Below are 15,035 nucleotides of genomic sequence, written 5' to 3'. Positions count from 1 at the left end.
GAGCTCTTCTTTGTGATGTTGCCTATTCTGCTAATGTAGACGGTGAACATTGAGCTAGTAGAACTGATCTGTTTTTGTTTATGTTTGTAGCTACCATTACATGGAAGTGTGTGTGTACTTGATTATGTGGTTTAGAAGGACACACAATTGTATAATGGCATGGTTATATACTAGTTCATCTTTATAAAGGTGGTTTACAAGGACGTGTCATGTGTCCTCATAATTCAAAATGCTTAAAAATTATACTTAATGTTTTAGGGGTAGGTTGAGCATTTTTTTTTACAGTATAAAATACATTATGCCTATGGGTAGGTAAATAAACCCATAAACCAACACCTGATCTGAATAAAAGTTTCTTGTTCTAATGTAGTTTTATCAGTTTATATAGTTTTCACTTCCTTTGTTTCACACATTTGTATCAAATTAGGCAATTGAGATTGTTACATATTAATCTTTTTATAAGAGTTGCAATTTGAGCTAGTACTTGTCTGACTGGCTTTTGTTTTAGTAACTGATCTACACTCACCGGCCACTTAATTAGGTACACCTTTCCAACTGCTTGTTAATGCAAATTTATAATCGGCCAATCACATGGCAGCAACTTAATGCATTTAGGCATGTAGACATGGTCAAGACGATCTGCTGCAGTTCAAACTGAGCATCAGAATGAGGAAGAAAGGTGATTTAGGTGACTTTGAATGTGGCATGGTTGTTGGTGCCAGACGGGCTGGTCTGAGTATTTCAGAAACTGCTGATCTACTAGAGGTGTGAACCTACACTGGTCTCACGGTTCGGTTCGGTTACGATTATCATGCCATCGATTCGGTTCAATTCGATATCTCGGTGCATCATGGTGCATTGAGGATGCTTTCCATATACAGTGTTATATTTTAGGGGGGAGGCTATAACAAGCTGTCTGTATAAACACACAGACACACAGCACCACACTGTCTCTCAAACAAACACATTCAAAAACATAGACAGCATCAAACAAACAAACACACACGCGCACACACACACACACACACACACACACACACACACACACACAAACACACACACACACACACACACACACACACACACACACACACACACACACACACACACACACACACACAAACACACACACAAACACACACACTTAAGCCCTTGCAGCAGGGAGAGCTCGCGCTGAGCGGAGCAGAAAAACAAACAAAAAAAAAACTAAAAAAATAAGCACTTTTCCGACGGTCCCTTACTGAGAGCTCCTCTCAGCCCGAGCTCTGCCGGCTAAAGTAAACACAGACTGCGAGGGCTTAAACGGAGCAGTGCTCGTAATGTCGAGCGAAAAAAAAGAAAGACAGCTGTGAAACATAACCAGCTTTGTCTTTCTGTAGAAAAACACACTTTAGATCTTTTTAGGGTAAGAGGTTTTTGAGTTATTGCCGTCAATAACTGAATGTGTGTCAGGAAAATCGAAAACAAAACCAAGTGAACCGCGCTCATTTCTGGCGCCCCCCTGGATGTACAGTGCCTATGCCATGGACCGGCCCTGAGTTGGCTGAGTGTTGTAAATACCGGCGCTCACCTCCTTCATGACAGAGCGCATAGGAGATAAATGACGTCAGAACATTATAACCGGTAATGATTATTACTGAATCGATACCGAATTGTCCGCGTCTGCATCGCGGTGCACCGAATGTGCACCGAATAAACAATTAATTTTGACACCCCTATGATCTACTAGGATTTTTACACACGGCCATTTCTAAGGTTTACAAAGAATGATCCGAAAAAGCGAAAATATCCAGCGAGTGGCAGTTGTGGGCGCAAATGCCTTGTTGATGCCAGAGGTCAAAGGAGAATGGCCAGACTGGTTTGAGCTGATAGAAAGGCAAGAGTAACTCAAATAACCACTCGTTACAACAGAGGTATGCAGAAGAGCATCTCTGAATGCACAACACGTCCAAGCTTAAATCGGATGGGCTACAGCAGCAGAAGACCACACCGCGTGCCACTCCTGTCAGCTTAGGAAACTGAGACTACAGTTTGCACAGGCTCAACAAAATTGGACAATAGAAGATTGGAAAAATGTTGCCTGGTCTGATGAGTCTCGATTTCTGCTGCGACATTCGGATTATAGGGTCAGAATTTGGCGTCAACAACATGAAAGCATGGATTCATCCTGCCTTATATCAACAGTTCAGGCTGGTGTTGGTGGTGTAATGTTGTGGGGGGTATTTTCTTGGCATACTTTGGCCTAATTAGTACGACCACAGTGTACCCATCTTCTGATGGCTACTTACAGCAGGATGGCCTTAACAGGATGGACTCAAATGGCCTCCACAGTCCAACAGCACAGGGCCAAATGTGTTAAGGGCTTAAGTTAGAGTGAGTTTGCCTGATTCAGCATGTAGAATCGCCATCATATGTTGGTGAAAGAGAGTGCTCTGATTGGCTGTTCATCTACAAATCAGAGCGTAAAAACAAAAACTAAAATGACAAAACCACACACAGAAGTCAAGAGAGAATACACAGATTTCCACTGTCAGTCCATTACATTTCTTAAATATTTGTAAATGATCATTTGCATGAGTGAATTCCTCAGTGGTGAGCGAAAAGTTACGGAAAGATTTATCTTTTCACACAGAGCACACACTCATTTTCATCCATTTGGTGTGTTCATGCACAGCTCTTTTCATGCAGACACAACCGACACAAGCCAGTAACACAGTCAGTTTTTGTTGGCACTAATTCTTTGACATCAGCTTGGGTTTTAGACTGGATTTACTTAAACTAGCCTGATCTCACAAGGAAACGCAACTATTTTACGTTTTTTTTAGTTTAGTGGCTAATTCGTAAGAATTCATATGTATTCAGTTGTACGAAAATGTAAAATTTTCAAAATTTTAAAAACATGACACCCAACTCCCACCCCTAAACCCAACCGTCATTGGGAGATGAGCAATTCTGTACAAATGAGGCTGTATGAATTCATACAAGTTAGCCACTAAATCAAAACTTTACAAATTGCCGTGAGAGTGTTGGAATTACAGTAAATAAACAATAAGAAAGAAATATTTTAACAACACTTTTGGCGAGGTTTTTGGTCTTTATTTTTAAAGATTTATTTTTTAAATACAGTTCAAGTCAGAATAATTAGCTCCCCTTTTTTCTCTTTCTTTTAAATATTTTCTAAATGATGTTTAACAGAGCTAGGACATTTTCACAGTATGTCTGATAAAAATTTTTCTTCTGAAGAAAGTCTTATTCGTTTTATTTCGGCTTGAATAAAATCAGTTTAAAAAAAAACATTTCTAGGACAAAATTATTAGCCCTTTAATCTAGTTTTCCTTTCAATAGTCTACAGAACTAACCATCGTTATACAATAACTTGCCTAATTACCCTAACCTGCCTAGTTAACCTAATTAACCTAATTAAGCCTTTAAATGTGAATTTAAGCTGTATAGAAAAGTGTCTTGAAAAATATGTAGTAAAATATTATTTACTGTCATCATGACAAAGATAAAATAAATCAGTTATTAGAAATGAGCTATTAAAACCATTTTGTTTAGAAATGTGTTAAAAAAATCTGCTCTCCGTTAAACAGAAATTGGTGAAAATGGGGGGGGGGGGTATAATAATATAGGCAAATAATTCAGGGAGCTAATAATTCTGTTTTCAACTGTATATATTTTTTGTGATAAGACAGTAGTAGTAGAAGCAAAGTTGGTGTGAGAGATGGGGACGGAATTGGGAAAAGTCCTCAAGCTGGGATTTCAACTTGGCACAAACAGATTTTGGTCTTTGTTAAGTCATTTTTTATTTTAGATTACTGGATATTGGTTACTTAATCTCAATCTTAATCTCAAAAATAAAACTACAGAGCAAGTAACTAAGCAGTCTGTTGGTGCAGGGTAAATTTGTCTTAAAGGTCCAATGAAGTGTTTTAAATGTGAATTTTGATTCAATGTTTAAAGTAATTTCAACCTAAACAAGAAGAGGGGTTGGGACATAGTGTGTAGCTCCTCCCCTTTAAATAAAACAGCCAATGGTGTTTTCTTTAATCAACACTCTCCCAGTGAGAGTGGCTGAGCTCAAACGCATCAAATGTGAAGTGTCTTGAAGGGGGTGGGGCATGTCAGATCTAGAAAGCATTTGATTGGTCAAATTGAAGTTTGAAGTGACGAGAATAAAACAGTTGATTCATTTAGGCGGAAGTGACAAAGCTTTACATGTTTATATCAGTTTTATGTCTTCTAAATGCAAATTTTGTCACTGTTTTGCAGCACACAAGCTTATAGATATCCTAAAAACTAACAATACTGCTACTAACATCTAAAATACCTTTAATTTCATAGAACTTTTTCACATAATTGCCAATAATTAATTACAAATGCAATTACAAATGCATTTAACTAAACATGAAACTGAAGACAGCTGATCAACTTCAGAAATGCGACATCGCTGCAGTGTACATTGAAGTGTACGTCTCAGACAGATTCAGTGCGTTCTGATTCATTAAATCCCCTACTCTGGTTTATAGCTGGCTGCCTGTGATTTATAAATCACAGCAGAGATGTGAAAGTTTGAAAGAGTCACCCTCTCTTCCATGTTTTTGTCCTTCTCACTTGTGCTCTCTTTTACCCTCAGGCTATTTGTCAGCAGTTCTGTGTTTGGTGTGTGTGTGTGTGTTTCCAGTGATTTTACTGTGTGTTTGCTGTGTGTCAGTTGTGTGTGCGGATGTGTGTGTATACAGACAGATGGATGACCTCTTGTTTAATGGCTGATGTAAATAACCTCTATCTGCTGGTGTGGGCTTGATATATGAGTGAAACGAATTCACCTTCTGTGTTCTTGCCTTGGGGTGACCCGCGTCCTCCAGGCATCACAACACAGCTGGCCATAATCACACTACTGCTCTTGTGTTCCTCAGCCAGGGTTTGTGTGTGTGTGTACAGGTATATGTGGTTTACAGGGACATGAAGCTGTATAATGACATGGGTATGACTTAGTTGTACTCTATTAAGGTGGTTTACAGGGTCACACCTTGTGTCCCTATTATTCAAGATGCTTAAACATCATATTTGAGTGTTTTGATATTCAAATTCAAGGATTGGGTTTTGGAGTAGGGCCATATCATAAGCAGTTTTTACTGTATAAAATATATCACGCCTATGAAGTGTCCCTGTAAACCATAGGTATGTGAGTGTGTCGGGATTGCAGGCAGGTGTTTCACCAGCAATAGAGAGCAACAGTCAGGTTGTAGAAGTAAACACTCCATAAGAAAGTGAATGAAAGGAAAATGTCCATGGGAAAAACTTTAGACAGGGATATTGTTTTAGCTTGTTCCACCCACAATAATTCAACTTATCTTTAAAAAGTTTACTATTTTAAAACATGATGCTGTACATAAAATTCTACAAATCAGAGAATTACAGTGAGACTTGCTCCACAATCCAGTCAATCTCACTACACTCTTAGGGCCTACTCACACTATGCCATCCGTACCATGCCCAGGCCCGTTTCCCAGATTGTTTGAGAAGTGTGAGTGCGCTGAATCGGGCTCAAGCATGGTTCACTTGGCCGGCCCTGGCCCGGTTGTAAGAGGTGTGCCTGAGTGCGGTTCACTTGGGCTTTGGCGCGGTACGCTTGTGTATGAGTGCAAAACGCGCCAAAGCCCGAAACTGAAAGCGAGACGTGACTTTTAAGGGGCTATTTCATATGGATTTATTAATCATTCTTACTGTTCAGTGAACGCAAACTGCCGTAGTTTATTAAAGACGAGAACTCCTCACAGCACGACAGCTTCAGCAGACCTCCTCATTCCTGCAGCCCGAGGGCTTTATGATTGTTTATGAGCGCCAAATTGGCGGATCTGTTCGGCGAAATATATGACTGCTTGTCACCGCATCCCTAAGGACTGTTTGGCCAAATATTTGACTGCATGTCACTGCATATCAAACGACTGAAACGATATAACTACAGAAATCTCCACTATGCTGTTGAGTGAGAGAGTGCTTCTCACTAAACAGCGCAGCAGCGATGACATAAGCGTGCCGAGGCCTGATATGGTGTGAGTGCGGGCCATCGGGGCGATGGGAGGGGGGACAAGCATGCTTTGGCCCGGTTCGAGGCAACTGTACCTAGTGTGAGTACGGCCTCAACATACTTGGTATATTTAGCAAAAAACATGAAATATACACTGTAAACAATGTACTGTAAAATGTACACTAACTTACTGGCAATTTTGGTTGACCCCTGATTAATAAAGGGACTAAGTCAAAAAGAAAATGAATAATGAATGAATGAATTTCGGATACAGTGATTTAAATAGGATTTTGAAAAGTGATGAGGGTATGTCCGCCTTGTGCCCGGTGGAAATTATGCCTCAGCTTGGATGTAAACACTGTTTTGGATTGATAATTGATAACTACTGAAGACATTCTTTTTGATTATTAAAAGCAATCTAAGGGGCTGCTCGCGTATTCCAGGCACGCCTAGTTAATACTTTAATCAGCTTAATACTTTGTATGGAATATACACATTTCGGTAGACTATATCAGACCAACACAGAACACCCAAACACTGCAGTGCTTTTTAAATTTTGTCCATAGAGAAAACTTGTATCAGAGCAGCAGCAATGTTTTGTCGTCCTCTGAGAACGGTTGATGATCACCTAGAAACGACAGATGTGAGTGCTACAGCAAAGCGTGATGAAAATGGGGAAGGAACGCGAACGGCTAAATAATAAATACAGAATGACTTGTAAGCTTTAAATAAGGAGGAAATATTTACCAAAATGGAGTTTAATAGTAATAAACAATTGGCTTTAGTAGGGATGCACCGATACAACTTTTTTTTTTTATCCAATCATCATACCAAAATTCAGAGTATCGACCAATACTGATCCAATCCCAATACTGTACCTTTTTTGTTTTGTTTTATTGTTTTTTAATATGACAGTTTCTATAGCTCTGGTGATAACCTCAAATAATATTTCTTGTTTAGTAAAAATAACAGACCTATAGGCCTACTGTATATGACAGACACACAATCTAACTAAAAACATGATGCTTGCTGTAAACTAGGCAACATTATTTGAGCATTCGTTAAGACATTGATATGATCTGATGTTGACCTGCTTTTTGGTTTCCCTTTTAATATTAAGATTTCTCTTTGAAATCTGTAATAGGCTATCACTATTGACTAGAATATCCAATACAAGTATCGGGATTGGTGCATCACTAGGCATTAGTATTCTAAATGAAATTTTTCCAGTCTGACCGATTAGTACAGGCCAAAACATGACAAAACATGGTCATTTTCAGCAGCAGTAATTAGCAAAATATACACGTTTCATTCAGCTGAGTGACAACTGCTCTCTACCATAGCTCAGAAACACTCTATAGTCTACAATATAGTATAGTGATTCAGTTTACAACAACTTCATTTATTGAAAACATAAAAAAAGTCACATTCACTGTCTCGATTTGAAAAAGTACCTCGCCATCTTGCTCTGATCAAAGATACATGAACACACCAGATATTGCAACCACAAACATCCCAGAAGGTCTTACTGTAAATTCCCCAGATCAGCTTTAACCCATCGGTTTTGGCAACTGACCATATTCTAAACTGGATAATCCACAGCTAGGTTTTCATTACATGATTCTAATGCACTATACGTCACATTAAGCAGTGTAACAGTGTAATGCACACCTAGCTTTGGATTATCCCTGACTTCTTTCACCCTTCGGTAGCTGCGCGCAGATCCCCCAGAACAGATGTCTTGTGTTTCAGAGGCCGGTGTAATTAAAGTTTGTCCTCATCTGATCTGACCATTAAACATGCATCTGTGACACCTGTGCCTCTTCTTTCTCTCTGTTTGCAGTGCAGCGGTGACTATGCTCCAGTGTGCGGATCGAACGGCGAGAGCTATGAGAACCACTGTCTCCTGCGCAAAGACGCCTGTAAACTGCAGACAGAGGTGCTGGTGGTGTCAGACGGAGCCTGTCCTGTCGGTACTAGAGGTGACTGTCCTTAGTGTGTGTGTATGTGTGTGTGTGTCTGTCTCCAAGGTGCCTGTTGGACTGCAATCATTAACAATTTACAATAATGCTATATTTCCTAAAATGAGAATTACTTTAGATAAATTAATTCACAACAAACAAAACTAAACTAAACTAAAAGCACAACAAAACTAAATATTAAGATTTACTCTGAATACGATTACAATCCGTGTTTTGGTTAACTCATAATGTTCTTTTTTTAAACTCGACACTGTTTTGGCATGCTTTAAATGTTCATTTCTGCATACCATCTTATCAATATCTCTAAAGTTTTTTATTGTTTTGAGGATATAAAAAAAAAAAAAAAAAAAAAAAAAGTACAAATAAAAATAAAATTAAAAAAATAGAATTTTTAGTAACATTAGTTGAAGGTCTGTGACATGACATCATGAATGTGAATAAGATTTTATGTATGTGTATAACAACTGTAATTAAGTGTCATTCACTCGGTTATTATGCATTAGAGGTAGAAAGAGTACTGGAAAATCATTCTTCAGTAAAAGTACCATTACTTGTCTAAACATGTAGTGCAAGTAGAGTAAAAGTATTAGTTGTAAATATTATTTAAGTATGAGTAAAAAGTTGACATTTCAAAAGTGCTCAAGAAGAGTAGTGAGAATTACACTGTAAGAAGCTAATAATTGTACAGTTAAAGTCAAAATTATTAGCCCGCCTGAATTATTAGCCCCCTGTTTATTTTTCCCAAATTTGTTTTTAACGGAAAAGATTTTTTCAACACATTTCTAAACATAATAGTTTTAATAATTCACTTCTAAAAACTGTTTTATTTTATTTTTGCCATGATGACAGTAAGTAATATTTGACTAGATATTTTTCAAGACACTTCTATACAGCTTAAAGTGACATTTAAAGGCTTAACTAGGTTAATTATGTTAACTAGGCAGGTTAGGGTAATTAGGCAAGTTATAAGCCCCTTTCACACATACGGACCTTATACGGAAAGGTTGTATGTGTGAACAGGTCCTTTTTGAAAATACCGGTAAATTCGTTCTGGCTATTTTCCGGAAAGAGAAGTTGTAACATTACCGGCAATTTGCCGGAATGCTGCGCTGTGTGAATGCAGAAGGAAGATTCCCGTAATAAGCGCGTGCACGTCTAGAACGTGCTGACGTGAGACGTCCGCTTTAGCCAATCACAACAGTCAGACGCATTCACGTCCGCGCGGTTTGTGAGAATAAAAGCCTTTGAATATTTTTCCAGACACATTTAGCTGCTAGAAGTTAGTTAGATCACGTTTATATGTTCTTCTTAATGCCAACTGTGTAAATAATCATCGATGAGATGCTTATGATAAGCCGTTGTTTGTTTACCTTCAAGCTTTGCGTGTGCCTGTGAAACAGCCTGTGAGCGCCAGCACACGCACATATTATGAACATCTCGACATGCGAAAGTGATCCTGCGAAAGTTGTTCACAATATTGATCATCCACAGAGTTTGTAATTTAGTCAAATGTTTACAAACACAAGCGCAGCCGTTTAAAGCTCATTTGTGGTGAATGATGTCAGAATTTACCGGTATTTTGGAATGGATGTGTGAATGCTCTTTTCCGGAAAATTTCCGTAACGTCCTCGCCTGTGTGAACAGCGCTTTTTTGAATATACCGGTAAAGTCGTTCTGGAAATTTTCCAGATATTTACCGGTATCACTGTGTGAAAGGGGCTATAGTATAACGATGATTAGTTCTGTTGACTATTGAAAAAATATGGCTTAAAGAAGAAAAAATATTATCAGACTGTGACAATTTCCTTGCTCTGTTAAACATCATTTGGCAAATATTTAAAAAAGAAAAAAAATAATTCAAAGAAGGGGCCAATTATTCTGACTTCAACTGTACATGTAATTTGTGACTGTGTGCATACGTAATATTCTGTAGTGCATTTAGTTATTGCTCAGAAGGCACACAACATCATTCAAATTTTTTAGATTTAGGTTGTGACATCAGGTAACTAAAATTCAGTGTGTAGCCAGCGTCCAGACAGTTATTTTGATGTCCAATAATGACGTGAAATGACGTTGATATTTTGTCGAATTTAGCTCGTGTTAGAAAGTGACTAAAATCCAACATCGGGCAAACATCTTAAACCAGCGTCATACGTCTGACATACATACACTGACATTTGTCAGGTTTGGCAACCGAAATCTAACATCTGATATACGTCAAACTGTAACATGATTAGACGTCGTTATAGTATCTGGTTGATTTTAGATTGGATGTTTTCGAATCCCCATAAACAAGAAAGAAATAAAGTAGTGACTGCAGGTTGAAGGAAAATAGTGGAGTAAAACTACTTCGTAAATTACAATTCCTGAGAAAAAACTACTTAATTATAGTAATTTGAGTATTTATAATTTGTTACTTAACACCACTGTAATGCATAGATGACACTGTTTGTTATGACAACTTGAGAAACAAATACGTCACAGCCTGTTTTTGTCTATGTCAACTTGACATGACCAAGACAACAAAACTTGTCATAAATCTGTTATAAACATGATTGTCATGAACCATTATAAATTATAATGTCATAAATTTTATAACAGCGTCATTAATATATATATATATATACTGTATATATATATATATATATATATATATATATATATATATATATATATATATATATATATTAATGACGCTGTTTATATATTATATATAAATATATAATATATATATTGCCTCAACTACTGTGGTAAAAGCTAAATTTGTTATTAAATGTAATTAAATATTAATGACGCTGTTAAAAATGAATTTTAAATTTTTTTAAAAATGGTAATTTTTGTAATGGTAATGACACCTTTAAAGAGACATTTCTATAACAAATACAATTTGTTCCACTGCAAACGTGGTCAGAAAAAATATTTATGACAGTTATGCCTCATGACAATTATGTTTATGACAGATTTATGACCAGTTATGTTGTCTTGGTAATGTCATGACAATGAAAAAAAAAAAACTTTTTGCAAAGTTGTGATATATTTATGTCAAGTTGTCATAATAAACAATGGCATCTTTACATTTAAAAATGACATAAATAAGCAAATGACTCTTAATAATAGTTGTCATAAACATGCATAAATCCTCATTCACATTCGGGACATGCGTCATGTCATGATTATAAAGGGATGACAGTCTTATGAACACTCCTTTAAGTAAAGTGTTCCCAATTTTTAAAATATTGTATAAATAACTTCATACTGAAATGAAGACAAAAATTGTCTTTGAGTTCAATGTTACAATATCATTATAAAATGATCAAGTAAAGTAAGTAAATAAAGTCATACAATGTGAATAAACTTTTACAAAATTGCAAGCCTTTTTACATACAGCAGTTAAAGTATAGGTTTGGTGGCACGGTGACTAAGTGGTTAGTACTGTCCCCTTGAAGCAAGAAGGTCTCTGGTTTGAGTCCCAGCTGGGCCAGTTGGCCTTCTGTGTGGAGTTTGTATGTTCTCCCCCTTGTGTTTGCGTGGCTTTCCTCCAGGTGCTCTTGTTTCCCCCACAGTCCAAAGACATGTGCTATAGGTGAACTGGGTCAACAAAACTGTCCGTAGTGTATGAGTGTGTGTGAATGCGAGAGTGTATGGGTGTTTTCCAGTACTGGGTTACAGCTGGAAGGGCATCCACTGTGTAAAACATATGCCGGAATAGTTGTTGGTTTATTGCGGTGTGGCAACCCCTGATAAATAAGGGACATACTGTAGCAAAAAAATAAAATGAAATTAATAAATGATTGAAGCCGAGTTGTTTTGTACATTTAAATAACTGCTGTTTCCTCAATTAAATAAACACCTTAAATAAACAACAGAACGCTGTTAGGATAATTCCATTTTCATGCATAGATGTTAAAGCTTTGATAATAAGTGGTACTATAATCAAAGATAAATTTAACTGCAGACTCCTATTAGCAGTGAGCAGTGATCTGTCCTTGTGCCCTCGACGCTCAGAGGCGCAACATTCCCCACTCAAACATCCATTGAGTCTGAGTGCCGACTCGCGGCTCTCCTCGTGTTCCTGGAGGAAATAACAGCGATTATGAGGTGAAGTAATGATCATTCACTAACGGCCTAATGACTCTGAGAGTGACGAATGCACCTGGCGTCGACTGAAATACACAACCACACAGTTGAGCTCGGCTTCATGAATGTTCATGCTGATGGTGACACTTTGGAAAGGGGGATTTATAATAATATAAAGAAAACAGAAGGGGTTTATTTTTTTAAAACAAGAAACAAGTGTAAATATAAGAAAAATATACTATATACAATCAATTCCATCATAACTTGATGTTATAACAGCGATCATAACATTATTTATCAATAAGCAGAACTTTTTGGACTCTCAGAAGCTATGATCAATTCATAATTGATATTTTAAAAAGATTTTTAAAGGTCTTCCAGTCTGAACGCAGCTTTCGTGATACTAGTGAGATGTAAAAAATAAAAGTAGTTTCGCCCAAAAAAAGCAGAAGCATGGAGTGAAAGCTCAACTCACACCTGCTGCATCAGTTACATTGCAGCTTCCCGTACATGTGTATCACGAAACAGGCTGCAAAGCTTTAAATAAAAGCTCCATTTATTACTGCAAAGCACGAATCACGAATCTTCTACTATTGCAGAGCCATTTTGCACAGGATTCAGTTTGCATTTCTCAGTGAGACAGTTTTGCCCTGACATCCTGACAGCGTGACAGATGATCTGGTGATGGAAGCCAATTGTAACCCATCTCACCTGCGACAATATTGGAGAGAAAGAGAAACAGAGCACATGCTGACAGCAGTCCAGATACAGATACTCCAGTGTTCGCTGAAATTCAATCCTTAAATAACACTTAATACTACACACACACACACACATACGATTCTTGTTTATTTTTCCTTCCTCCACCCATTGTTTTTTTCCCTCTTTCATTTCAGTCTTTTTCTTTACTATCTGATCAATTATCTGAAGTGTAGGAACACAGCTCTTCAGAAAAGCTCAGGGGAACATTTTGCAGTCGGGCTTATACTGTTATAAAGGCAGATGACTTTGTTTCACCTCTTTTCATTTTTCTCTCACACACACACATCCACAAAAAGACAGACTTCGACTCATTAGAGGTGACTTCTTCCTGAGAGGACACACACACACATGCTCGCACACACACACACACACACACATGCACTATTCTGGTCCAGTAAAAATGTGTCCTCTTTTTGTCCTCTGTCTCTAGATTAGCCCACTTTCAGTCATATAACATTTAATGAGACGATGATTATTTAATCCACAGATAATTAGACGATAATAAAAATTGGCAATAGGTGTAAAGAGTTTAAAATTCAAGTGTATGGTCGAAAGATACTTTCAGTTATCTGATGTTGTTTGTCCTCGAGGACCATTTAATAAGCCTCATATACTGTATTTACAGTAATTTAAGTTCTGTTGTTCTGTAGAAATGCTGCTCTTTTGAGCTGTGAGGGCTGAAATCTTATTAAATGATTTCTGAATGATCACATGACACTGAAATGACTCTGCTAAAATGAACAGGAATAAATGACATTTTATGTTTTTATATTTTAAGAGACAAGAGACCTCTGAAGGTTCTATTTCAATTTACAACAACAAAAATTACGAGAGCACAAACTTTTTAATTATAGTGTATATAATTTGTTTGGAATTGAGAACATTAAATGAGGTCATTCATTTTCCAAATGAACCATGCTGAGTCCAAATAATATCATTTCTTGTTTGTCACACTTTGAAATAATGTTTTGGTTTACAACTATTAATCAGAAAAAGTTGGGACAGTAAGGAAAACGCAAAACATAAAGTGGTGATTTTTAAATTCACTTTGGCTTGTACATCATTGCAGACAATACAACAAATCTTATTTAATGTGTTCCTTATTATTATTTTATTTTATTATTTTTTCCCCCCCAAATTAAACACGTTTTCCAACTTTGGTTCTTGCAACACTACTCAAAAACAGTAAATCATTTACCATTTTGTAAAGTTGCTATTCCTTTTCACAACACTTAAAAGACATTTAGGGACTGACGATACTAAGTGATGAAGTGTTTCAGCAGTAATTTTGTCCCATTCGTCCTGCAAATAAGTCTTAAGGTGGGCAAAAGTACAGGGTTTTGGTTATCTCATTTTGCACTTCAAAATGTGCCACACATTCTCTATAGACAAATTACCATGTTTGTAAACATTCAAAATGCGTGCGCAGTGTGGTTGCAAAAAAAAAACAGGAGCACTATCATTTACAGAATGACATCCGATGCGGTACAGAGTTTGTTGTTATCTTAGAAATAAGTTATATTGATTATATATTATATATATTATATACATAATGTTTTTAACGTATTATAATAACTTGTCCCCAAGTGTTAAAACACAGTTATTTATAAGAATTAATGTTAAAGTGAGCAGCATTTATCTGAAAGGTCCATTTGAAAATTCTATTTGATCCTTCATTTAATTGCCAGATGCTGTCCGTCATGCAAGTGGCAGCTATATGTAAAATTTAACACCACGTACATCATCGCAAACGGGATTACACTGAGTAAACTAATATCGCTACTCATGAAAAGACCGGTATTGCTATTAACATGACGTATGCATATAACAAGGTACAGTATATGTCAAAAGCATCAGTGCAATATCAGACAGCACCCGTGAGAACATCACAGTTATATTGTTAGCAGATTCATTCATGTAAACGAGTGTGTGCAGGGCTGGTGAGCGGTCCGTGTATCTTTTGGTCACTCAGTTATTTTATAAAAATCTATTTTCTTTTGATAACGGAATTTTGTTGAGACATATTTTTCTCATGCATTCATATATATTTTTTTGCTTGTTAGTTTGTTTACTGTTGATTTCAAATGCAATAAATCTGTTTGTATAAAACTTGTAGTAAAGGTGCTTTTAGATGGTGGGTGCGACTAAATTTTGGTTGATGTACCTACATTTTTAAAGTT

At 36.9% G+C, this 15,035-nt stretch overlaps 2 protein-coding genes across 18 annotated transcripts in view; one reads left to right on the top strand and one right to left on the bottom strand.

The window, feature by feature from the left end:
• Positions 1-15,035, bottom strand: part of LOC147843368 (uncharacterized) — a 413,390-nt gene that overhangs the window by 285,938 nt on the left and 112,417 nt on the right. The window lies entirely within an intron of this gene.
• Positions 1-15,035, top strand: part of tmeff2b (transmembrane protein with EGF-like and two follistatin-like domains 2b) — a 127,928-nt gene that overhangs the window by 58,961 nt on the left and 53,932 nt on the right. The window contains exon 3 of the mRNA XM_087256829.1: positions 7,878-8,016. Within this exon, the coding sequence (XP_087112955.1) occupies positions 7,878-8,016 (139 nt within the window). The remainder of the gene's footprint in view (positions 1-7,877; positions 8,017-15,035) is intronic.

The sequence above is a fragment of the Danio rerio genome, chromosome 6 (assembly GCF_052040795.2).
Source record: "Danio rerio strain M-AB ecotype USA chromosome 6, GRCz13ab, whole genome shotgun sequence".
NCBI lineage: Eukaryota > Metazoa > Chordata > Actinopteri > Cypriniformes > Danionidae > Danio > Danio rerio.
This window is presented reverse-complemented; position numbering and strand designations above follow the sequence as displayed.